Below are 26,645 nucleotides of genomic sequence, written 5' to 3'. Positions count from 1 at the left end.
AGGAAATAAAAACAGTGAACAGAACGCGTGTCGCAGAAATGCTTCACGCGAGTCCTATATGCGCTTAAAATGCGCATAGCGCTTCACGCGAGTCCTATATGCGCTTAAAATGCGCATAGCGCTGCGCTGTGTGCTTCCGGTTTCATTACAAAGAGGTTAACCCTATATGTGCCTGACGTCTAACAACATTCAAATGACTCTAACTTCATATTTTTTCGGATTTCAATGTATGACACATCATTTGAAAGCTTATGATCCGTAGTTCCAATCCACAACACGTCGCATTTGTTGCTTTAATAAAGGCTGGCAGTCTTTAATTTAACTGTTGTTGGTGTGGACTATATACTGGGGAGGTATTTGTTATTATTCAGGGGTCAAAAAATGTATACAAATATCGGATCGGTATCGGTATCGCCGATACCCGAAGCCCAGGTATCGGTATCGGTATCGGTAGTGAAAAAGTGGGATCGGGACATCCCTAGTCTAGACTGTGGAGGACAAACGTGATTTCTCAGACGATGGACAGACAGTGAACCCAGACAGATGAGGCTATCAAGGCTAGTTGTGGCTATAAATTCCGCAGGATTAAAACAACCTCATCTCGTCTGATCATCCAATAAAACACTGTTGTTCTGGACTGAGCTGTCTGATGCAGCCCAACACAATGACATTGTGGGTGATTAAAGTAAAAAATATCCTCCGCTTCTAACCCCTCTATTTACACGACACCTCGGACCACGCACACACACAGACACATGCACAAACACTTGCTCGCACACACACATGCTTGCACGTACATGCACACACATACACAAATCACACACGTACACACGTCCTACGCACCAACACCCACACCTACACCCACCCTCCTCACCTGCAGGCTGTCCGAAGCTGAAGCCAGTAGAGGAGGTGGTGGTGGTGTTGTTCCCGAACACCGTTCCCTGTCCGAACCCTGAGCTCTGCTGGCCAAAGGCCGGGGTGGCGCTCTGCCCAAACAGCCCTGCGCCCCCCGCGCTGCTGGGAGCTGTACTGGCACTGGGGGCGCTGCCAAAGGAGAAGTTGCTGGCGCTGGGGGGGGCCCCAAACAGCCCTCCACCCCCGGGGGCGGCACCACCGGAGGCCGGGGCCGGGGCGGCTGGCGCAGACTGGCCAAACCCGGGGCTCGCCCCGAACGCCGACTGTCCGAAAGCGAAGCCCCCGGCCGTCCCGGCCGCGTTGGCCACAGGCTGGCCGAACCCTCCGCCCGCCGACGCCTGGCCGAACGCGGGTTGGCCGAAACTACCGGGGGTGGGGGCGCCTGGAGGGGCGCCGAACCCAGAGGAACCAAAGCTTGGGGCGGCTGGAGCTGCGGAGGCCGGGGCTGGGGCAGGCTGTCCGAACACAGAGGCCGTGGGGGTGGCTGAGGTGATGGAGGCGGGGGGGGTGGGGGTGGGGGTGGTGGCGGGGCTGGCGGTGGTGATGGTCGGGGTGAGGCTGCTGATTCCGAGGGTAGTGTTGGTGTCTGTGGTGACCACCGCCGGGGGCTGGGTGAAGATGGAGCCCGGCGTCTCAGAGCTGAGGGGGGGGTGGTAGGCCGGGGGTGGGGGCTGGGCATCGGGAGGAGGCGTGGGGGTGGGCGCCGGAGGGGCGGGGGTCTCTAGGGCAGGGGCAGGCCCATCGGGAACAGGGGAGGCGCTGGGGGCCGCCGGTAGGGTGATGGAGGCGGCTGAGGCGGGGGCTGGAGAGGGAGTCGGGGCTGGGGGCTGCGTGGGGGCTTTTTCAGGGACGGCGGGGCTGGGTGAGGGGTCCGTGAGGGTGTCGATCTCCCCAGTGACGGACTCGGCGACAGGGGGGCTGACTCTCTCTACGCCGGGCTCCGAGGGGGTGGGGTTTGGGTCCGAGGGCGGGGTGGGGGCTTTGGGCTCCTCCTCGGGGGTGGGGGAGGAAGAGGATGGGAGGGGGGCGGCCAGGAGGCTGCTGAAGGAGGTGGCTCCTCCAGAGCTGGGCTGGGGGAGGGAGAAGGCAGGCTTGGTGAACCCCCCCCCGCTCGCGGAGCTCGCCGCCGCCGTCCTGGATAAGTCCGTGGCGGCGGGTTCCGCCTCGCTGACGTGCTGGGGCGCGTTGCTGAAACTGAACTGGGCCGCCCCGGTACCGAGCCCCCCGAGCGCGCCTCCGTTGTCCGGCTGCTGTCCGAAGCTGAAGGTTGACCCCCCCGCGGAGGGTTTGGAAGCGTCCTCGTCTCCTTGTCCCACCCGCAGACCCGAGAAGCTCCCCAGGGTCTCCCCCCCGACCGACTTAGGGGCCGAGAGGGGCTCCGCTCGGAGGGCCGGGGTGGTGGAGCGGACCGGCTCCCCGGACAAGCTTCCCGGGGGCGGGGGGGAGGGCGAGCTGGTGCTGCCCCCCAGGGCGGGGGAGGTGGACTTGGGCGTGAAGGAGAAGGGGTCCTCCGCGGCGGCCGAGCCGAACATCATCTTGCTCGCGCCGCCGCTGGCGAAGGAGAATTTACCGACATCCTTCACTAAAGAGGAGAGAGAGAGAGAGAGAGAGAGAGAGAGAGAGAGAGAGAGAGAGAGAGAGAGAGAGAGAGAGAGAGAGAGAGAGAGAAAGGAAGGAAGAAAGAAAGAAAGAGAGAGAGAGAAAGAGAGGATGAATCAAAATTACATTTAGAAGTGGAGCTGTGCCAGACACCCAGAAGCTTCCAACTGATGCATTTAACTGATTGACTCTGAGTATAACTGATTGACTCTGAGTATAACTGATTAATTCTGAGTACGACTGATTGATTCTGAGAACAGCAATGATCAATCAGCTATTAATCTACCGTCTCACGCTGTGTGTAGCCACCGTGGCACCATGGCTGTGCAGTACAGGATGATTACAGTACCTTGTGAGCTCCCAGCTCCTTGGGTCACAGAGGAGAAACTGAAGCCCCCTGCAGACCTGTCAAAATGACCACAACAGAACACAACCAGCTGTTAAGTATATATGACAACCCTAGTCGTTTTATCTGTACAGTATAGTATAGTGGATAGTGTACATAGCCTTTATTTATGTAAACCAGCTCCTTTCCCTTCTTGTTTGTTTAGTTTTTTTTTCTTTCCTAGCACCAGGGGAGCCACCCCTCCCAAATGTCGTTGTTTGGTACCTGTACTATAGCAATGACAATAAAGACCATTCATTCATTCATTCATTCATTCATAGGACATGATCAGGACTGTCAACAATGTCAGGGTTCTCCTCCTGCACGAAAGTGAAAGCGTTAGGATTGTTCCTCAGTGGGTCCAGCGTTTTTTAGCCGCATTTTGACATGAATAAACGCCAGTTGGGTTTTAATAATGGAATCCAGCGCCACGCTGTTCAGAAATCCCTACACTTTCCCAGCTTTCTGATGGAGCAGGGCGTGACTTTACCCTGACAGGACGATTCCCTCTCTTTGACCCCTGACTCCTAACCCAGGAAGGGACTCACGCTGCGAAGGAGAAGGCCTTGCTCTGTTCCCCTAGAGACGGGGCGGAACTGGAGGGGGTGGGGTCCGCTTTGGGGGGTCCGCCTGAGGGAGAGGTAGAGAGGAGAGGAAGAGAGAAAGAGGAGAGGTAGAGAGGAGAGGAAGAGAGAAAGAGGAGAGGGAGAGTGGAGAGGAAGAGAGAAAGAGGAGAGGGAGCGTGGAAGAGGTGAGAGGAGAGGAAGAGAGAAAGAGGAGAGGGAGCGTGGAAGAGGTGAGAGGAAGAGAAAAAGAGGAGAAGGTGTGTAGAAGAAGTGAGAGGAAGAGAGAAAGAGGAGAAGGTGTGTCGAAGAGGTGAGAGGAAGAGAGAACGAGGAGAGAGAGAGAGTGGAAGAGGTGAGAGGAGAGGAAGAGAATAAAGTGATGAAGCATCACAAACAGGAAGCACAGTTTTTTTTTTTTACCACACCAGGGTATCTAATGGAATGCAAAGTGTGCTGGTACACAAACACAACGTGGGAATAGTTCACCCAGAGGTGTCGACAGCTAGAACAGTCAAGAGGATCGTTTGAACATTTTCCCGTCCTGTGATGATATGATGTAGAGGAAGAGCGCATTCTTACCAAACACAAAGCTAGCCTGGGAGGCGGCCGTGCCGTCTGCAGAAACCTTCAGTAAACCTTGGGCAGAGTTCTGACAGACAGGAGAGAAGACAGGCAGACATCAACAAACAGATTCCGATAAAGATGTTTTACCATGCAACTGTCTGTCGCCCGCCAGGCTTGGAGAAGACAGAAGACACAAGGATATAATCATATTACTGCCTCTAGGCTACGACTCAAAATGGTCTCGGGGGAACAAGGTTGAAGCGCAAATTCGTCCTCCGAGTCCGTGTTCAATTTAACCTAATTAATAATAGATAGGATGTTGTCTATTCAATGTAGATCGATGTTCTTTTAGTGGCTCGATAATCATGTTAACCAGAATTCAAATCAAAATGCGTGTCTCTAGATTATGCTCATAGCGAATAAAAAAGGATCCATGTGGTCAGTGACATACTCACAGACAGTATGTGCGTGTATGTGTGTATACTGTACAGCGTGTGTATATGTGTGTGTGCATGTAAGTGTGTGGTAGACCTACGTGCGTACTTCGGCCGGCCCCATAAACTGCATAGTGTGAGTGCGTGTACTGTACAGTGTGTGTAAAGTGTGTGTGTGTGTGTGCCAGTGTGTGTGTCTGTGTGTAGGCTCATGCGCCTCCCATGAACGTCACTGTGGGCTGAGACGGCGGTGTGATGAAGTGAGAGAGTTCCCCCTGGTATGAATGAGCTGCCACCAGGTTGTGACTTGTAGCGCTGCCCTGCTGGGACATGGGAGGGTTGTGAGGCATGTAGCACCCCCCCCCCCCCAATCCCCACCAACATCATGGAGGGTCTTCCCCTCTCCCACCCAGAACACTGTGCTTTTGGGCCCCAACGGTGAGCTTTTTTTCCCCCCTGAGTGACAGAACTTATTCAGAGACGTGATGAGTAACAACACGAGCGAGCTGGGGGAACGCCGCGCGTAGGCCGACGTGACGATCGTTCGGTGAGTAGAAACGAGGGGGGGGGGGGGGGGGGGGTATGCGCTGCAGGAAACGCCCGACAGCTCTTTCTCTCTCTCCCGTCGGGCTGAAGGCCAATACGCGGAGGGGAGACGAGGAGAGAACACCCGAGGAGCGGACGGGCGTTGGCAGAGACGATAGTTGATACTCACTCGTTTGGCTTGGTTGGTGGTGGCCACCGTGGCCAAGACGTTCTGCACCACGTGAACCGCAGGGGCCGGGACTGAAGAACTGTCAGAGAGAAGAAGGAGAATGAGGAGGAGGAGGGGGGGGAGAAAGAGAAAAAAATACAAGGAGTTGGGAAATTTAAAGAAATTAGGCATATGCGAAGAGTGAGATTTCCACATCACATTACACACACGGTGTCATTTATCTTCAGTGCCACTCCCATATCTAAAGGCTTTAGCAGCATGCTGGGGGTAATCAGTCATGTGGAGATGGAGAGAGGTATATAGTTTACAACAGAGGTGTGATATATCTATTCACGCCACGGGTGATTCATTGGTGTGTGTGCGCGCTTCGTTTTGCATCTACCCATAATTTACAGCTCTGCTCCCCCCCCCTCCCCCCCATTCAAAAACACACTGCATAAGCAAAGTCAATCCCCTCTTGAGCCTTACAAGAGCCGATGGTATCACAATACCTTCCTAGGGAGAGGAGAACCCCGCAGACACAACACACGTCTCCTGCATAAGCAATTACTCTCTCTCTCCAGTGCCCACCTCCAGCCATAACCACCGCTACTGTCCACAGACCACAGCCAGCTTACTGGACCCAGAAACAAGACAGAGAGATGGGTAGAGAGAGGGGGGAGAAGGCAGAGAGGGGGTGAGGTGCACACAGTGATGGAATGGGCAAGGAGAGATTGCAGAGCAGGAGAGAGAGAAGACAGGGAAGGAGCAGTGTGTGTGTGTGTGTGTAAGAGAGAGAGAGAGAAACATGGAGAGACACACTCACACTGTGAGCCTCTGCTGCGCCGGGCGCTGAATCAGATTGGAGGCAGTGACCTGATAACACCATCTAGCTATCTGGAATGTATTTCTCTCTCTGCTGAGCCACACAATCAGATCCACTGAGGGCTGATGGCTCTCATGGACTCTCTATGGACTCACCGACTCTTAGCAGTGACTCTCAGCAGTGACTCTACACTAGAGAGCAGGGTTCAACATGACGAGAGTTAGAGAGTCTCTCTCTCTCTCTCTCTCTCTCTCTCTCTCTCTCTCTCTCTCTCTCTCTCTCTCTCTCTCTCTCTCTCTCTCTCTCTCTCTCTCTCGTCAGTGTGTCTCGGCAGAGTGAGCGTGTGTTTTATTAATGTGTAGTGGTGATTGAGCATAAGCGTGTGCATTAATATGTTGGATACGTGTTTGCGTGTGTGTGTGGTTCTCCTAAAAGAGTGGAGTGTGTGTGAGAAATAGAGTGGAGTGTGTGTGTATGTGTGTGTTTGTGTGTGTGGTGTGGTGTGGTGGGGGAGGGGGGATTGGGTGCATGACTGGTTCTGGTCGAGTCTGTGTGTGAGTGTGTGGTGTGGAGGGGGAGGGGGGGTTGAGTGTGTGTGTACTGTTTGTTCTGGTTGAGGGGGTCTGGAGCAGGTGGCAGCGCTGGCTGGCTGAGGGACGATCAGTCAGCTCATCAGCCTCTCCTCTCACGGCCCTGGAGCTGTGGTCCCTGCATCAGTATGAGCACCGCGTCACACACACCGCCACACTGGGCCCCCGCTCAGCCCACAACGATCAATACACACACACACACACACACACACGCACACACACACGCACACGCACACGCACACACACACACCTCTGATAAGTGATCAAGTTGCTTATGGAAAACGCTATTGATCCAGGGTATTGAAAGAGCTATAGCTGGAGAGAAGCTGTGACAGACAGAGAGGAAGGGAGGCGTAGTGAGGGTAAAGCTACGGCTGAGCCGGTGGCAGCTTTAATCAGGTGGTGATGAGTTTGAACTGTGAGGTGCCAGCACGCACACACACACACACACACACACACACACACACGCACACACACACACACGAAGACTGGGCGTTACACTAAAATGACACCCGTTGACAACAGGGCCCCCTCTAGGAGTAAAATGGAAGTGCAGCCTCAATGGCAAGCCCTCTTATCAGACAGTAACCAAGCTATTCTGAAAAAAAACATGCATAGTAGACAACTTGAGAGGGAGCCTCAACATGTATAATATGCACTCAATGAACACTTTATTAGGAACACCTGTACACCTTCTTATACATTCAGGCGGTGTAATGTTGTGGGGAATGTTTTCTTGGCACACTTTGGGCCCGTTCGTACCAATCAATCATTGCTTGAATGCCACAGCTTATTTGAGTATTGTTGTTGACCATGTGCCTCCCTTCATGGCCAAAATTTACTCATCTTCTAATGGCTGCTTCCAGCATGATAATGCACCATGTCACAAAGCAAAGGTCATCTCAAACTGGTTTCAAGAACATGACAATGAGTTCAGTGTTCTTCAGTGGCCTTCCCAGTCACCAGATTTGAATCCAATAGAACACCTTTGGGATGTGGTAGAGCGGGAGATTCACAGCTTGAAAGGAGTTGCGTGATGCAATCATGTCATCACGGACCACAATCTCAAAGGAATGTTTCCGACATCTTGGGGAATCAATGCGAATCAAAACTTCTTCTAGCGTGACGACTGACAATGGCCCCTGGATTGAGCATAGATCACTTTTCCTACTAAGACTGGTGGATAGATGATTCACTTACTTAGTCAAATGTATCTGTTGTAAGTTTTTTACATCCAAAAATGTAAAAAATGCCACAAAGAATTGAGTCTGTTTTGAGAGCAAAAGGCAGGTACCTACACAGTATTAGTACAGTGTTCCTAATAAAGTTCTCAGTGAACGTAGATTGAGTTATTATGACTGGCTGACATCAGTGCTCTCCTAATTGGATGAGGGCGAGTGTTCACCGTGCTCTTCCAGTAGCGTCTGATAGGGGGCTTGACGGAGCACATCACAATCCTGTTTACCTGTGTTGCTGACCACTCCCCTGTGTGCTGTGGACCAATCGCCTGAGGTCAGTCTTAGACGCTGTAAATTATTCAGACTAGCCTCCATTAATGTTGCATAGAGAGGCCCTACCCCTGCATTTCCTCAGACAAGAGAGCTCCGCTGCTGCCTGTGGTTTCCTAGGACACACACACGCACACCCACATACCCACCTACACATTCTCTCACACACACACACGCACACACACACACACACACACACACAGGCTCCACCTGTGTAACCTAACACCAACAATCACACACTCCCTACAGTACACTGTAACAGCCCACGTTTCCACCCCACCTCACCTTGACACAGCCGGCAGGCAGCATGGACCTGCACCAGTGACCACAGCAGCACACACTCCTACGCTCCTTCCTACACTGCCTCCTACACTCCCTCCTCTGTTCCTGGTGCAACAGAAACACAGAGCACCACAATGGAACCCTATCACACACCCACTGAAGCTTGAAATGAAATCCACCCACCGAATATAATGAAATGATTTAATTGAGATAAAGCCTAATAAGACAGAGGGGGGGGGGGGGGGGGGGATGCTGGGGTCTATTAAAAAGAAAAAAGAAAAAAAAAGAGCTTGATTGGCATGTTAAACCAGGTCATAGGATTACTATGCTGCTGAAGTTCCACAATCCTCTGTCACAATCAACGTCTGGAACTAGAGTAAACAGAGTGTGAAAGGAGGAGAGAGATGAGTGGAAAAAAGAGAAACGGATAACAAGCTGGGATAATGAGACTGGACGAGATGACAGAGAGAGAGAGAGAGAGAGAGAGAGAGAGAGAGAGAGAGAGAGAGAGAGAGAGAGAATGAGAGAGAGAGAGAGAGAAAGGATGAGAGAGAGAAAGGATGAGAGAGAGAAATTATGAGAGAGAGAGAGAGAAAGGATGAGAGAGAGAGAAAGGATGAGAGAGAGAGAGAAAGGATGAGAGAGAGAGAGAGAGAGAGAGAGAGAGAAAGGATGAGAGAGAGAGAAAGGATGAGAGAGACAGAAAGAAGAGGAAGCAGCTAGCGAGATGAGGAGAGTCATCCAGTCCTGCTATGGTTATGGTGTCTCCCCTACACTGTACACCACATCCCACTCTCCGCTGGCACTCTGTCAAGCTAAAGGTCACTCTGGCGTTTGGCGTCCGGCACAGATATATCATCTATGGTGTGTCTGTGTCCCCAGTTAGACGTGGCTGGGGCCGGCACAACCACCATACTGGGGGGGGGGGGAGAGAGAGAGAGAGATTGAGCAAGAGATAGAGAGAGAGAGAGAGAGAGAGAGAGGGAGTGAGAGAGATTGAGCGAGAGAGAGAAAGAGAGAGAGAGATTGAGAATGAGAGAGATTGAGCGAGAGATAGAAAGAGAGAGAGATTGAGCGAGAGATTGAGAGAGAGAGAGAGAGAGAGGGGGGGGACAGTCTGGTTGGGCTAGGCCAAGGGACACTGTACTGTCCATTCTTCTTCCAGTAACTCGGCAGTTGATTTACTGTAACCACAGACCGCACCCAGCGAGTATTGGAGACGGGCTATGATTGGAATCCTGAATATATATACCATACTGAGGACAAATATCCACCTACAATGCATCAACATTATTAGCCGACAATAAATCAGTCGAAACAGGATTAATCTTTAATGAACGAGGGCCATTTATTATCGTTTCCATACAAGACTGCTGTATGATGATCTGTCAGATTGTACCAGTAATGTCGCGAAGGTCGTAATCCGTGTGCGGCTTTAATCATCTGCAAATATCACCAGAGAGTAAATACCGTAAAGCAAACACATTTATTTTAGGGACAGGAGCGATTGATTAGTGACCCAGTTATTACTGGAGTCACTTAGTGGCAGTATTACGGTATCTGGTGTTTTAAGCACTATTACAGACTGTCTTGTATTGTCTGAATAGAACCAGAAAACTATGGGCCGGTTTCACAGACAAGGCTTAAGCCTAGTCCTGGACTAAATCACACTTTCAATGTAAAATCTCCATTGAAGATGCTTTTTAGTCTAGGATTAGTCCTAAGCCTTGTCTGTGAAACCAGCTTAGGACCCGGGGGTTGGGCAATCTTTCTCTGATCATCTCTCCAAGTCCGAGCCTCAACAACCTATGTATGAGGCCAGTATGAACCAGGAGATCTGGGGCGCCTGGGTGACTCACTAAGGGGCATGCCATGTCATCGCAGGGTCCCCTGCTTCGATTCCGGCCATCACCCAGTCCTGCATGTCATCCCTCCTCTCCCTCTCTCTCTCACCCATCCTTCCTGTCAATCTCTACTTCTACTGTCTATCTATTTTAGGGCAGAAATTCGTTTTACAAGGGGCGGTGTCATTCCCGCAGGTGGATGTCGAAGCGGGGCGAGGCTGTTTGATAAATGTCACAGTGGTGGAATGAGTGAGAACACTCGCGATGAGAAACAGCAGCTCTCCTTCCGTAAGGAGAACGTGACTTTCATAACTCGCATTCAAGTTCTGTCAGAACAAGACGGGAGGACACACAGCGATCCGCAAGGACATGCCTGGCTGTGATACTCATCTCACATATGCACTTAAATAGAAGAAATTACTTTGGTCTCCACCTTGGTGGTGACATTTATGACAAGCGCTGACGGTATAAATGAACGGTCCCTCCTGTCCTGTCTGTGACATTGGGGACAAGGGCATTCTCTCCCTGGCACATTTATGGGCACAGACACACTGGCCTCATAATAAAAGCAGTCAGGACAGTCAGGACAGTCTGTGTGTGTGTGTGTGTGTGTGTGTGTGTGCGTGTGTGAGAGAGAGAGAGAGAGAGAGAGAGAGAAAGACTGTGTTACAGTGAGAGTGCTTCCATGCCCATGTGAGTGCGTGTGTACGTGCCTGAGTGTGTGTACTCTACTATTTGGATCTTTGAGTTAGTGCCATCGCATGACATAAAGGGATTTGCTGGCAGCTGGACAAGTCATGTGTCAAAGACTGAGGGGTGTCTGGTTGGGAAGACAGATGTTAGCGACGCACGCACGCACGCACGCACGCACACACACACAACCTTCTGTGCAGGGTGACCTAGCAGCTTTTTAATACAGCTCATCATATTAACGAGGGATGTTAAGGCTTTTTTTTATTAGCGATTATCCATCTGACAGTCATTTCCAAGGGCAGGAAAGGACTAGAGGTCAGAGATCGAGCCATCACTCTGAACTAACGGCCTATCACATGCTTAGGGCTTGGTCTACGGACGCCACTCCAGGCGTGGTCAGGAACTCTTGCCAAACTAGCCTCAATAAGAGCATCTCTTGCTTTGTCGAACTGTTTGACACATGGTTTAAGGCACTGGGTCTACTCAGCAACTAGAGGCAGATAAGACATGATCATTGGCCGAAAGCGCTGTGACATTCCCTTTATCTAACCCACACAGGCAGCAGTATTAACTGCGGCAATCTCACAGTGTCTCTCAATAAGTGTGGGTCAAATATCAATTCCTCCATGCTCCAAGTGCCCACCAAAACTTTCTCTCCCTCTCTTTATCTCTTCTGGCCTTTTGATAACCCAATTCGATATCACTGCTCATCGCTGGCCATCTGGTCCTGAAGACGAGGGACAGTAAGTTTAAATGTCAGATCTGACAGGCAGTCCAAGAGAGAGAGGGGAGAGAGAGAAAGAGAGAGAGAGGAGCGTTTTGTTCAATGTTCAGTCCCACCCCCCCCCCCCCCCAAGCTATGGATTAAAGCCAGCTGTGATGGGACCAACCTACACAAAAGATTCCCAATGCCCATATTGTACATAGACACACATGCACGCACGCTGAATAACCTAGTCCAGTGCTGACGTGGGTCTCTCTCCCTCTCACACACACGGTTCATTGCCCACGTGTGTGTGTCGGCTGTAATAATATGACTTCTCTATATTATAGGTCTACCCCTCCCCCCACAGATAGACCCTGAATGCTTGGTCCAGCCTAGAGGTAGTGATGAGCTAGGTAAGGGAGTGAACATTGCTAGCTTGGAACCAGGTGTCTCCAGTACAGCGTGTATATTTCACACTCTGATACACCCTGTTCTTTCCAAAGGCTTTTTTTTTGTGTGTGGCTGAATGTTTCTGCCTCAGCGAGTCATTGTGAATTTGCCTCACCAAGCTAAAACAGAGCAGCACCCCCCCCCCCCCTCCACACACACACACACACACCTCCTTTCTCTCTTCATCCCCCCTCTCTCCCCCTCCCTCCCTTCCCTCACTATAGAGTAATCTGGCTTTAGGCATGACCTCATTCTACAGCCACAACCCATCCCAAACCCCTGCTTGAGTTTACCAACTAAAAAATATAAATGTACATTTATGCTTATTAAATTGAACTACAAGGGGAGGCTTTGGGCCGGTTTCACAGACAAGGCTTAAGCCAAAAAAGCATCTTCAATGGAGACTACATTAAAAGTGTGATTTGTTCCAGGACTAGGCTTAAGTCTTCTGTGAAACCGGCCCATTGTCCTTGTGTACTTGTGTTTGAACAGACACACAGAGAGTGTGGTGCTGTGTTAGACCCTGAGGCGCTCCCTAAGGGTCTATAACAGAGAGAGAATGGTGTGGCTAATCACCCAATCACTGGAACTGTCATCAGTGTTGTATCGGTCAGTTCCTATCCAAATCTTTCATTGATGAGTTGTGAGAGCCTTATCAATACGTGTTTTGTGTGTTTGTGGCTCTGTGTTCACTTCCTCTTCATTCAGCCTGTATAATCCGGTCCAAGGCGAATGCAACGCTCCGGAAAGTACCCCAGATGCTGCTCTGATGAAGGAGTTGGACGACGAGGATGAAGACTTACTTCATCACCGTGGAGACGGGGATGTGCGGCCCTTTGTCCCTCAGCTCCTGCACGTTGACCACCTGGGGGACGGTCTTGAGGGTGGACTCGGTCAGGGAGGCTGCCGGTCAAACACAAACGTTGGTCAAATGGATTTGGATTTAAAGGGCATTTTACGCAGTGTCACAACACACTTTGCTGAAAGGTTAACAATATAAAAACATAGAACAAAAGGTGAGAGAGTTATTATATCATCATTATCATCATCATCATATTACCCTCAGTAAATCATTGTCAAACTAAATTCAGCCAACTAACTGAAGTCAGCAAGAGGATGTCAAGTTCACCATTGATCTGGAGGTGTTTGTCTCCCCCTGGTGTCTGGCTGAACATGACAATGAGTATTATTTTACTGAGGTAAGACAGCAGTATTGTGTAGTATAGCAGGTTAAAGTTCCCTAATAAGAATCATAAACAGACACAAAATGCATCACATCCTCCTTTTGGTGGACCTCAAAAGTCATTTCCTGGATTCCTTGCGTCCTCTCTCCTAACCTCCGTCTCCAAACACATTGAGAGGGGGAGGAAACCCAGATCTTGATGAAGAAAGAACGCAGGGAATCGAGCAAACGACTGGAGATTTACCCACAGGGAGGGGTTGTGTCATCATCACCGACCTGGTTTCTGATTGGCCATCTGCCTGCGGAGAGCGGCCGTGGCTGCGGCCTGTTGGGCCGGGATGGTAGCGGGCGTGGCTTTCTCCGTGGGCGGGGCGCCGTGCTTCACCGTCTTAGTGGCGAGCGCCGTGCTGTCGGCCCCTCCCAAGTTCATCTTATTGGTTGGAACTAGAGAACGTCAATAAAAGGGGGGTTAGCGCTGCAGTGCCACTAACCAAGCCCCCAGAGAAGCCCTCCAAACAAGAGACCAATCTAATCAATCACACGAGCTAATAGGGTGCAGATACAACATCAGAAGAAGTGGATCACTCCTACCTGGGCTGATGATGGGGCTGATGCCCAGACCCATGCCCAGACCCATCCCAGGGTGCACCTTGCTGAAGGGGGTGGACTGAAACCCCACCCCTGGGTGCAGAGAGGGGGTGCGCACCACCGTGGGGTGGCGGGGGATGAGGACCGGGGGGAGGACCGGCAGGGGGGCGGGCTCAGGCTCTAGCTCTTCCTCTTCCACATAGTGGGACTGTTCATGGTCCAGGCCCTGAGACAGGGAGGAGGTGGAGCTGACGTCGTCCAGATCCTCGTAGTACTTAGGAGAGAGGAAGGCCGAGCGGGACAGGTTGGCTGGGGAGACAAGATTCACATGACCACATTAGGACCTGTTAGAATCTCTTATTCTTATTCTCAATTCTTCTTCTCCTCACTTCTCTGCAAAACACAATATATTACATGCAGTGGGGAAATATTGCACATAGCTTTTTTTATGGATTTGAATGTTACAATTTCTTGTTGTGTAGTTTTATTGGGTTAACACCAATGTCTGGTGTACATTTCATGTCAATAGCTGCAATGGAAATATACAATACAATTCAAGAATACTTATTTCTACAACACAACATATTTCAGAAAAATAGAATAAAATATGTATAGCATTCCCTTAGTCTTTGCCTCCCTATAAAAGCAAATCTAGAATGATGTGTGTGTGAAAGGAAGTGTACCTGGAGCGGTGGAGCGAACAGGTGGTGTCTGTCTCTTGGAGAGGAAGTTCCGCAGCTGACACTGCTTCACGGGAGACATCTTAGCTGCAGGACGGAGACAGTCACATGACATTAACATGGGTTCTACACTGTAACACAGGTGGACATTTTTATTCATTTTATTATCTATGGTATAGTGAAAAATAAATCTTTTTACCTGGAGATTTGGAAGCGGTCATGGGGGTGGTCTCTAGACTTGCCTTCAGGAGGGCATTTCTCAAACTTTCTAGCTCGTTGTCCAGACTAGAAATAAGACCAGAGTTAAGAATCACAATACTTTATCATGTTTCATACAGCGCCCTCCAGAAGTATTAGAAAGAGGAAGCCATTTTGTCTTAAACATAGACATAACATTGAAAGAACATTAAAGCTGAGAATCTCTACTTTGACCTCATAGTAATTGTCTGATTTCAAATCCAAACTGTTGGGAGTATAGAGCTAAAAGAACACAAAACGCTTCTTCTTTCAAATACTTACGGAGGGCGCTGTAACCTGGCTAAATAAGTCCCACAGAGCACTACAATTTAATCTACATTTACAATACATTTTTGGCATTTAGCAGACGCCTTTAGCAGACGTTTTTGTGACAACAAAAACATTTCTCTAAGCAAGTCAATCATCTATCCATCAGTCATCCGTCACCACCCATGTCCCCCCCCCCCCCCCCCAGTCCCAGGTCTACCCCCCAGTCTTACCCCTGCTCTGTGGCGGCTGCAGGCTGGTGGCAACGTAGGCTGGGCTGGCTGGGCGCAGGGCTGGTCCAGGCGGCCGTCTTGTTGTACAGCCTCAGGGCCTGGAGGTCCTTCAACAGCTGGTCCAGCCTCTGCTTCTGCTGGTTGATGATGTCCAGGTTGTTGGCCAGAGCCGTGAACAGAGCCTCGCGCTCGGGGACGATCATGTGTCTAGGGGACGGAGGAGGGCAATGGGGGGGGGGATGAGTCGGAGGTATTGAGAAAGTTCTGATGTGCCATTCCTGTGTGCTCGGGATTTATTTTTATTTTTTTAAATGTTAAGACACTCAACTTGTACAAAGACGATACCCCGAGTTTCCAATTCAGAGAGTATCCGAATCAACCAATAGGAAACTCTCCGCAAAAATAAGTTCAGAGTTTCTGAGATTGCACTAACGTGGCATTGTACAGCATTTGACTATGTCTCTGGTTGCTTCTAGTCACTCACTTCTGTTTCTTCTTCTTCTCCAGGTGTTTCTCCCACTCAGAGTCCAACACGTCGTTGACATCCTCCACAGCAAACTTCACATACTGGTACAGCCTGCGGATCTCCTGGTTATGGGCCAAAAATACATGTGAAGAAACCGTTAACATTGTTTGTATTTTTTAGATATATTTATCTGTGTCAGTCTCATTGAGATGAAATCTATTTTTCAAGAGAGACCTGGTCATTAACTTGATGGAAGAAAAGCTAATTTTATTACATCTTATCCTACTCAATACTAAAACTACAAGCGACTCTTCTACCTCTGCCACTTTCAATCACCCATTCTCCATGATCGTCACATCGGTTCCATCTACTCAACGTTCACCTGATCTTTCGATTCACACACTCCATTCATTCTTCCATCCCTCTTTTCCTCCTTGATTCATCCCAGTCCTACCTTGAGCTGGTCTTCACTGCGGGGGTCCAGGGGTTTCTTGTAGAGCAGCTGCAGGTAGCCCCTGTCCCGGTTCAGCTCACTCTGCGCCTTGGCATCCTCCGCCCCGGCAAAGCCCTCCAGCATGGTGGTCTTCAGAGTACTGATGTCCCCGTGGAGAGACTGGGGGGGGGGGCACAGGAGAAGGATGTGAAGTCAGAGCAACACTTGTCTTGCGAGTTGCCGCCCCGTAACACGACAGAAAATCATCCGTTACACAACAGCATCTTGGGTAGTCTCATTTAGCACGACGTGGCTCTGGGACCGACGATATTTGTTTCCTACACTTGTTGAGCAACCTATCGCCTCCTCTAAAATCTCTCTCTCATATCTACCCAACCCCTTCAGATCTACACCCAGCGTCATCAGACCGCAGCAGGGGGCCAACAGGGTCACTGTTGTTCTCTGGACCAGGCGAAGGCAGGCGTGTGTACCTCTGTGGTCTCCTTGATCTCCAGGGTGAACACGTGGAGGTCCTCAGACTCCTTCCTCAGCTCCCTCATCTCGTCCACGGTGCCCACCCTGAAGTCCGCCTTGTTACTGCGCAGCTTTAGGTCGTCCAGCTCCTTCTGGAAGTGGGCTATCTGAGAGGACAGGAAAAAACAATCAGGGGTAGCGGTGGTCTAGCGGAGAGTGAGTTGGACTCGTGATCAGAAGGTCATGAGTTCAAATCCCATCGCGAACCACCATTAGTCCTTTAGTTAAGGCACTTAGCCCTAAGTTACTCCAGGGAGACCAGTCCCTGTAATCTCTAATTGTGATCAAGGCCTCCGCTTCCCGACGGGACAGATACTGAATGTGTGTGGATATTGATAGATAGGTACTTCATTGATCCCCGAGGGGGAAATTCAGGCGTTACAGCAGCTCGATACAAACACAATATAAAGACAGACCATTCTATTGAATTGGCTCCCGGTGGAGGTTCTGTAATATACATGTCCAATAACGGTGGTCGTCCGGTGAAGATGCAGTGCGCTACCTCCTATACTCACTTCTTCCAGTATGCCAGCCATGACCGGGTCAGTGTCCTTCCTCTGCTGTAGCTGTCTCTCCAGAGCCTTCACGTTCAACACGGCCTACAGCAGGGAACACACACAGTACACACAGTCACGCACACAGGCGTAGGTAATAATAAAATAATAATAACTTGGATTTATATTCTATGCACCTTTCATAAAACCCAAGGACGCTTTACAATTCTACAGGAAATGGTCAGACCGACAAAACAGAAAACAAACAAAACAGAAACAGTGACCAGGGGCCAAAGGCCTTGGTGAACAGATGGGTTTTGAGGGCTGATTTGAAGGAGTCCAGGGTGGGGACGTTGCGGATCACTACAGGATTCCACACAGAGAGTAATTTCTGTGACATAATAGCTACAGTATCTATCTCCAATGTATAAATCATTACAGTACGTAACACAGTACCTGAGGAGTTGGAGCATTGGTCTGTGTGGCAGGAGCTGGTCTCTGGACCACTGTAGGAGGGGTACTGGTCTGGACCGGCCGCACTGGGGCTGAGACACACACAGAACCAGGATATCACAGACCAAACTAGAACTCAATCACAGTACAGTCAACAGCTTACGTTGATCACAATGCCACTGCAGCGTATATAACGGCCAAAGTTTTTTTTCTTGATCTATAACTCCGGGCCCTAACATCATAAACAGATGGTACTCATCACGTGTGGGACATTGAGCCAATAGGTAAGAGCTGTGTTCGATACATCCAAGGTCAGACAGGTCATTACCAGGCATGGCCGGGGCTTTGATAGGGGCTGGCAGGGGGGCCAGCTGACTGCTGGGCTCAGAGAAGGCAGGCTTGGGGGTGGGGGCGGGGGCGAAGGAGAAGCCCTGGGGGGCTGGAGCGGCAGCTGGACCAGGGGTCTCCACAGCCGTAAACCTGGCGGGAGAGAGACAGGACGTCATTATAACATGGTTCCTGTTATAGCAATACGGGCTAGAAAAGCATATCGGTGATGAGAGATCTCCACAGCCAAAGAATCCGGGGCGGCACAAAAATGACCCCCCCCCCCCAGGCGACTGTGAACAATCCAATTTAGCCTTTGCACTACTGCTGGTTTGCTCACCCACCCCTGGTCAATGTGAACACTCTTTACCCTTTGCACTACTGCTGTTTACAATACTAACTTTGCACATACCTCTTTGATACATCCTCTTTTATACATCTGTACATTACATACTGTACATAAGCTACCGTAACCCTACATAGCTCATAACGGTATACACCTCTAAACTACCTTACTTGCCTATCTGTACCTATCACCATCATTGTCATGTTTTTATATCATGTTTTTATACCACTATTTGCACTTCTGGTTAGATGCTAAACTGCATTTCATTGCATGGTACTTGTACTCTGCAATGACAATAAAGGTGAATCTAATCTAATCTAATCTAAGCCACCGACAGTAAAACTACTGGTGTTTAGGCAGTTGGAGTTGACCCTTCCCTTACTAACAGTGTTTTTAAGGCCTTCCTGGCCCGTCTCTCACCTGTCGTTGAGGTTGAGCTTCACAGCCGGGGTGGCAGGCTCAGGGGTGCCTCGCAGCACCGTGATGGGGGAGGGGGTGGCCAGACGCTGGGGGGTGGGGGCTAGAGCGGCCGGGGCCGAAGCGGGGGGGACCTCCAGCGCGGGTTTGACCGAGGGGGCAAAGGAGAAGGCCGACGCGGCGGAGGGGGTCTCTGACGGGGGCTTGGAGGCGAAGGAGAACCCGGTAGAGGAGGCCGCCGAGCCGAAGGCGGTGGAGCCCCCCAGGGAGAAGGCGGAGGGGGGGGCGGCGGAGGACGAGGAGGGGGGCAGGGAGAAGGAGAAGCCTGCGGGGGCGGCGGTGAAGGGGGGCGGGGCCGGGGAGGCCGCGGGGGGAGGGGGGGTGGGGGTGGCGGCAGAGGAGGGGCGGAGAGGAGGGAAGGCGGCTGCGGCTGATGGGAGGGAGGTGGGGTAAGGTGGAGGTGGAGCTGTCGAGCCTGGAAACACACAGGACACAAGAGCTGTCAGTGGATTACACATACAAGGTATCAGGACAACATACATATTATGGATGTGACATATGTTGGAAGTAGGGATGTAACGATGCATCGCGATGCGGTTAATTATCGCTACAAATATCATAATAAAATCGGTGAAATTAAAAACGAATCGCGATGCTCTTTTAAACCGACAGCATTTTATACGCGTTGGTCTCATTACCGTAATTCCTAAACTATATGCGCTATCGAAATAATTCCAACGGTTCCTGAAAGCAGAGAAGCTGCGTTTCTACCCATATATGGTTATTACAGTAATTGAGACCATGTTAGCTCTGGAGAGCTGAGGAGATCTGAAGAGAGAAGCAGCATTACGAGCGAGCATATTTTACTGGTGTTTTACGAGCGGTGTGTTTATACTTTTGTGAGTTTGTGTACATACGTGAAATGTCACATGTGTGAAATGTCACGAAGACCATCTAGTGTTACCAAACCACCCAAAAGGCAAAACCCAGAGAGCCAGTATGGGGCGACAACAGTGCACTCTGCAAAAGGAGCAGTGTGAGGAGTGTAATGGAGGCCTGTGTCTGCAGCTAGAAAAAAATGCCTGGAGAGTCTTAGAGAAAATAAAAAATAAATAAAACTTGATATCAAATGTGGTGCTGAGACTTCAGAAACCGACAAACTACGGCCAAAGCGAGCACTAAACAGAAGCTCTAACATGCCGACAACATCTCCTAAATGATTAGAGAACACACTGTCCCCCTCCTGACCTGCAGGGGGGGGTCTCTCTCCCTCCAGGGGCAGGTTGACGGGGGCAGCGACCAGCTGTTTGACCCCGGGGTTGAGGTTGAGTAGGGCGAAGGGGCACAGCACTCCATCCGTCGACAGTATCATCAGGGTGGGCGCCGGGGGCAACGTCTTCTCATCAGCTGTGGAGAAACGAGGGGGACATAGGGTAGGGTAGGCAGGGACATGTCATATATGTACAGCTATACATAGAGGCGTGCAGACAGACAGACACACAGACACAGACACACACATAGAGAATTTGAAAAAGCAATATTGCTCTGTAGTGCCTGTGACCCCGGTCATATCCCAGCATAAACACAGCCCAGAGGCCCTGGTCGGAAAACAACCCGGGAGGACTAGAAGGTGTATGTGATGAGACCCACAATCAGTGTGGCTGCCTGGCTGAGGGCTGCTCAGACAGACAGAATGCAACAACAGTTTAGAGCAGACGGCCCAAGGTAAGGCTCATCAGCATTCAGAGACACCAACGTCTGGTCTGTTTGTTGTTGTCCTCTGAGTCATTATAATGACTGTATGAGGCCTCGCCAACATTCACTCTCTCTCTCTCTCTCTCTCTCTCTCTCTCTCTCTCTCTTTCTTTCTGAGCGCTCTTTCTCTCTCTCTTACTCTCTCTCTCTCTCTCTCTCTCTCTCTCAGCACTCTTCTTTTTCTCTCAGAGTGCTCTTCTCCCTCTTCTCTCTCTCTCACAGCACCGGCGTCCTTCACTCGAGACAGTGGCTTTCGATATGAACACAATCATGTCCGAATGCAGCTCAAATTGGTGCTTTGCTGCTAGGGAGAGTTCGGCGAGTGGAAGGCGAGACAAGGAGCACGGTGCTACGTGACTGTCTGGCTGCGTTCCTGCAGCAGTACAGCTATAGCAGCACATCGCTATTCCTTTCACAGAGTCTGAGAATCCTGCACCGACCGGCAGGCTGGCATACTAAACTATGCAATTAATCTGTTGTATATAAGGTCTAGACTTTCAAAAATGTATTACATAAGTAAACTACAGCACCATGTAATTTATATATATATATATATATATATATATATATATATATATATATATATATATATATACACACACACACACACACAGAATATCACTTAAGTTCTGCGAATTACAGTTTGTGCAGGTTTCTCACGTCTGACTCTTCGTCTTTTTTAAATGGACTGCACGTATATAGAGCCTTGTTCCAAAGCACTTTACATTCAGCCATTCACACACACACACACACACACACACATTCACACACCAATGGCGGCAAGCGACCCAGCAAAGCGCCGGTCCGCTCATTGGGAGCAATTTGGGGTTCAGTGTCTTGCCCAAGGGCACGTGGCCAGCCAGGGACCGAACCGCTGAACCTGCGATCATTAGATTGCGGATACATCCTCATCCTCATTTATAATCTGATCTTCTTCTTTTTTCTCACTTTGTCCTTCGCTGATTTAAGTCACGAAGTTTGCCCACACTACAACAACTCTCAAATGGATTGTGATAGAGACATGCGGTTTGGATCAGTGGCTTTCTTGGAAGATGATCTAAATGCATTTTACACTATGTGAATGAGATTAAGCCATATGGTCCATCATGTTAGAGTACCTACGTAGAGGACACACGTCTGCTTTGGAATGACAGCTGTAAGGTTTGGAATGAGGCCATAAAGACTACAAGCTGTAAAGTTTGGAACGCAGACACTGTGAGTAAACGCAGCAAGATTTGGAAAGAGGCCATGGAGATGAAAATCTGTAAGGTTTGGAACGTGGCCATGGGGTAAAAGCCTGGAATATAAGGTTTGGAATAGAGCCATGGAGGCTAAAAGCTATAAGGTTTGGACTGGGCCCATGGAGACGGACAGACAGCACTACTTACTGATGTGGATCTCCTGCTGGCTGGTGTAGTCTATAGCCAGGCCGAGAGGCAAAGTGTCCTCGCTGCTCTGGGAGACAGGCAGCTCTCCTCTGCTGGCGTCCTCCAGCAGCCACAGCTCCCAGTTGGTCTGAAGAGGACAATAACAACTTAGGTTTAAACGCTGGTTTACCAATGTCTCACTTGACCAGTCGTCTATAGGGTTAAGAGTTTTTAGAGGCCTTTAATTATCAATATCACTTGACTACTGCTTGATTTCTTCATTGAAGGGGGGGTTGGCTTGGCTTGAATGCTGGCAGGTTTTAAGTGGATCTCTGACAATGCATTGCAAAGAGACAGACCTTGAAGGCCCAGGGTGAGTAAGACACTAACAGCCTCCTACACTATTAGTAGTGTTACCTTGTCCTCTTGCTTGGCGATGATGCTGACTTCAATAGAGGCTGCTGAGGCAGCAAGAACAACATCCCTGCAAGAACAACATATTCACTTGTTTTATCAAAATAAAAAAAAGCTGGTAATAACTGACTCTGCATACAAATGCCCAAGTCTTCTGCAGAGAAGAGACAAGACAGAATAATGAGAACACACCCACACCCCTACACACACACACACACACACCCCTACACACACACACCCCTACACACACACACACACACACACACACACACACACACACACACACACACACACACACACACACACACACGTCTCTCACCAGTCCTCTATGTGGCTGAGGAGGTAGTGGTGTTGTCTGTCAGTGCAGGTGCCATACACCAGGTCTTGGAAGTTCAGGTACCTCTCATCCCTCTTCTCACCCTTTGTCTGTGGAATCAAGTTCACATTCAAGTTCAAAAGTGTGTTTTTGTTGGGTTAGAGATGGAAATTTGAACGGATATGTTCACTGTCACTGTACAGCGTAGTTGTATTATAGTTCATTAAGTTCTCGGCAATCTGCTGGCCACTTGGGGGATATTCTCCAGCTTTTGAAGGGACTTGCACATATTTTCATTGTCAATAGCAAAGGCAAAACCAATATAATCATAATTTCGGAGCTAACACATTTCAGCCACTGGAAAGGACACTGATGACATGAAATATGCTACCTAAAAGGATCGGTGGAAGAAAAAAAGGGCGTACTCACAGGGAGGGAGATCACCACCAGCTCAGGAGGAGTCTCTGGGGAACCGTCGGACGCTGCGTACGCCACAGCAAACACATACGTACTCAGCCACTGCAAGTCCAGCACTGAGGGGGGAGAGAGAGAGAAAGAGAGAGAAAGAGAGAGAGAGAGAGAGAGACACAGAGAAAAAGCGATGAAAGAGTGTTGTTTTTTTCTCCAATATTGAGGAGTATGGAAGTTGTATTACTTAATGAAGGCCTGGCTTGTGTCTGCCTCACCTTTGACAGGGTTGTCAGAGCTGTAGAAGCTTGGACAGGGGATCACTTTTTTCTCCTGCAGGGCCTGGTCAGGGGAGCACAGAGACAGTCATGGAATGCTCCATTGCACACATTATAATGAATGCCACCAGCATTACAGGCGTTACAAAACATCCCACCCTGTAATTCATAGGTTGTTACTGTTTATCACCATGTAGTCCCTCGGTATAATCGATTTACAATACATTTATAATAAAATATGTCATTGTATGTACAGTAAAGTACCTCATAACTTAAGGGTATGGTCCTTAGTGTTAGTGTTTCTTAAAGAGTGGGCCAGACTTACTGGAGTGTACTGACTGACTGTGGCGTTCATCTTTCCTGCTGCCACTTGCTTCCCTTTGGGACTCCAACACACTGTTAGAGGGGGATGATAGAATTAATTAACAGGAATATGTTCAAAAACGACACTCCAAGTGAGAACTGACAAAAGGCAGCAATATATCACTCACTGTGATGACACTGTGTCTCTGGAATTATTTAAAAATAGATCCCTTCCTTCTAACTCTAACACTTGGTTGATGAAAGCAATGCAGTGGAAGGCTTGCTTCGACCACTCCAATTATATTAGATGAGTGAACATTTGATCAGTGATTAACACAAGGTAGGGGGCATTTTTAACATATTTGAACAGGGCCTATATGATATCCCACTCACCACAGGTGATGCCTACGTCGGCAGGTAGCTGGGCCTGGATTGTGACGCTGTCTGTGACCTCCAGGATCACCATACTGCCGTCCGACAGACAGACAGCCAGCACAGACGCCTGTACAGGGTTCCATTTGAGGTCCTGCACACACGTGCCCGGTTCTGCCCCCGGCCGCAGTGAAGTGAACGGCAACTTGTGCTGTCGGGTCTAGAGTAGGAAAAAAGTGAGATACTAGGTAAATTTACAAAGTACAAAGTACAAACTCTGTGTAATAGTGAATAGTTCCACTTCTAACTTTAAAAGGTAACTCCTTAAAATGATACATAACGTGAAAATAATGTTTCTCAAAACATTTTCAGCCAACTTGGAACCAATCAATCAAATATTGTCAAAATCTCAACCAGTATAAATTCTCTCAGCTGTCTATGGCGGCTGAGATGAGAGCTTTATTATTATTCAATACCAATAAGAGGAGGCTAATCACCGTGTTGATGAAGGTGCGGACATCATAAAAGCCCAGTGATAGGCCAGACTCCTCTGACATGCCACAGACAGACAGGGTGAGCTCATCACTGCTGAGGGCTAGGTTGTGCATTGGCAACTCCACTGGGACCTCCACTAACGCTGCTATACCCTCGACTGAGAGAGAGGGAGAGAGAGACAGATAGTTGGGAACAGGAAAGAGATGTAGTGTAGAGTTGAAGCCATATCTAGTTTTAACACAGGTCCCTCAATTACACAATATCTAGTAAACATCAAAGCAACAACTGTATGGAGTATAATAATGTGGGGGATGTAACCGACCTATTTCATTTGAGTTGCCTTCAACTTTGTCGGCAGCAAGGATGTCCCGTGTGAGGTACACCTTGAGCTTTCTGTCTTGTCCGACAAAGGTCAGTCCAAATTTGTTGGAGAGCGCCAGCAGACTGGATCTTTCTTTTGGTAGGTCTTCAGGTGAGTCAAACACCCGAGTTTTCTTCATTTGTCTAAACTGAAAATCCTAGAAAATGCACAACAGAGCAATCAGTTAAATACCCTATAACCAAGATGAGTTATTTCTTGCACTGGTTTCAGATGGACCCTTGATTGAATGACAGTGTTTAGCTAGCTAGTGTGTTTGTTGACAAAATGACACGTGGGATTTGACAGACTGGGTGTTAAAGTAGATCAAATAAGCAAATGGAGCACCGCACAAGGGAACGAATGACAATATCAATGACAACAGTAAACTTGAACTAACACACATGACAGCAAAGCAATCAGCTGAACATTTACAGCAACTATTGGAGATAACGTGGTATATTGTTAATGTTGTTATTGATGCGATGAGTAGGCTAGCGTGAGTTAGCTAGCTAATATTGAGTCAAATGTCGGGCCTCATTCAGTTGATCGTTAGTCTAGAAAGACTTACGATAATGAGCTAGCTATATTAACTACGTAAAGGTAACTAGCTGACTAGTTTGGCAGCTAACCGGTTGAGAAGCTAGGTAGCCTAGCCAAGCTAAGCCTTAGCTACACACAGCACATTTGGAGCAAGCTGTAATACATTACCTTCATTTCCCTTTCGGGAGGAGAGTCCAAGTCGTCACTCATTTTGAATCAATGGCAGACAACTTGCCTTCGCTGTACTGAAGTTTATCAAATAGACACCACTTTATTTCGCTCCGTCACAGTTTCCACATGAGACAGACGCGTACCGCGCATTTTGCGAAATGAATGCAAGAGGAAGTGATGCACAGGGCGAATAGTCAATGCCAGAGCAACGCGATAGATCGTCAGACCAAGGTAATCCCACCTAGGTGACATGATATTTTGGGTGATAATGACATGCCATCTTCATTTTTTGTCATTTTTTAAAATACGGTGCCTTTTCCGTCCCCAGTACTAAATCATGTTGTATTTTGTCTAAATTTGGACAAATACTAATTCCATTAGGTTTTTCATATATAGTCAATTGTTATTTATTATGAATACAATGATATGGGCTTCTAAGTTGTTGTTTACTACATTTTAAAAGCCATGGGATTTGGGATGTCCCCAGTGAATGAATGAATGAATGAATGAATGAATGAATGAATGAATGGTCTTTATTGTCATTGCTATAGTACAGGTACCAAACAACGAGATTTAGGAGGGGTGGCTCCCCTGGTGCTAGGAAAGAAAAAAAAACTGGGGAAAAAATAAGGGAAAGGAGCTGGTTTACATAAATAAAGGCTATGTACACTATCCACTATACTATACTGTACAGATAGACGACTAGGGTTGTCATATTGCACATAGTGTTATTGCACATTCATTTAAAGTGTCGCAGTTTGCAGGCTTGAAATGTACATATTTGTGCAGTGTTGTTCATTCAACTTCAATCCAAAAAATAACTATTAAAAACATATACATTTCCAAATATGTTATTATTATTTCATTTTCCTGATCAATATCTATTGAAATCAAATATAGTTTTTATCCATTTTCTTATTATTTTGTACAAAAAATTAAGGTTTTGTTTACAATATTGCTTGTCCCTGCGATCACTCCTGTGGTCCCTGTCCACCCTGTTATGCTGTGTTAATGTCCCTTTTAAAAGAAAACCATATTTCTCAATCACATCACTCTCATGAGGTGACATCACATCAGTGGAGGGGATTTCAAATGTGGTAAGCTGTGTGATTTTCTACCTCTTTTACCATCTGATTTTTATGTTTTTATCC

General features: G+C 48.8%; 1 protein-coding gene across 1 annotated transcript in view; it reads right to left on the bottom strand.

Annotated features, from left to right (window-relative positions):
• The window catches only part of nup214 (nucleoporin 214), a 48,316-nt gene extending 22,703 nt beyond the window's left edge, over positions 1-25,613 (bottom strand). Inside the window, 30 exon segments of the mRNA XM_080529452.1 lie at positions 875-2,497; positions 2,864-2,919; positions 3,448-3,529; positions 4,045-4,114; positions 5,179-5,257; positions 12,860-12,959; positions 13,516-13,683; positions 13,831-14,136; positions 14,511-14,594; positions 14,707-14,792; positions 15,232-15,245; positions 15,247-15,451; positions 15,729-15,832; positions 16,165-16,323; positions 16,635-16,784; positions 17,193-17,276; positions 17,628-17,710; positions 17,953-18,104; positions 18,718-19,189; positions 19,963-20,121; positions 21,858-21,984; positions 22,254-22,320; positions 22,570-22,676; positions 22,996-23,099; positions 23,253-23,316; positions 23,578-23,648; positions 23,949-24,147; positions 24,425-24,579; positions 24,745-24,940; positions 25,492-25,613. Coding sequence (XP_080385578.1) covers positions 875-2,497; positions 2,864-2,919; positions 3,448-3,529; positions 4,045-4,114; positions 5,179-5,257; positions 12,860-12,959; positions 13,516-13,683; positions 13,831-14,136; positions 14,511-14,594; positions 14,707-14,792; positions 15,232-15,245; positions 15,247-15,451; positions 15,729-15,832; positions 16,165-16,323; positions 16,635-16,784; positions 17,193-17,276; positions 17,628-17,710; positions 17,953-18,104; positions 18,718-19,189; positions 19,963-20,121; positions 21,858-21,984; positions 22,254-22,320; positions 22,570-22,676; positions 22,996-23,099; positions 23,253-23,316; positions 23,578-23,648; positions 23,949-24,147; positions 24,425-24,579; positions 24,745-24,940; positions 25,492-25,533 — 5,368 coding nt within the window. The 5' untranslated portion in view covers positions 25,534-25,613.
• Between the last annotated feature and the right edge of the window lie 1,032 nt (positions 25,614-26,645).

Source organism: Nansenia antarctica (assembly GCF_963989245.1).
Source record: "Nansenia antarctica genome assembly, chromosome: 4".
In the NCBI taxonomy this organism is placed as follows: Eukaryota; Metazoa; Chordata; class Actinopteri; order Argentiniformes; family Microstomatidae; genus Nansenia; species Nansenia antarctica.
Note: the sequence above shows the minus strand (reverse complement) of the source record. Positions and strands in the feature narration are given on the sequence as shown.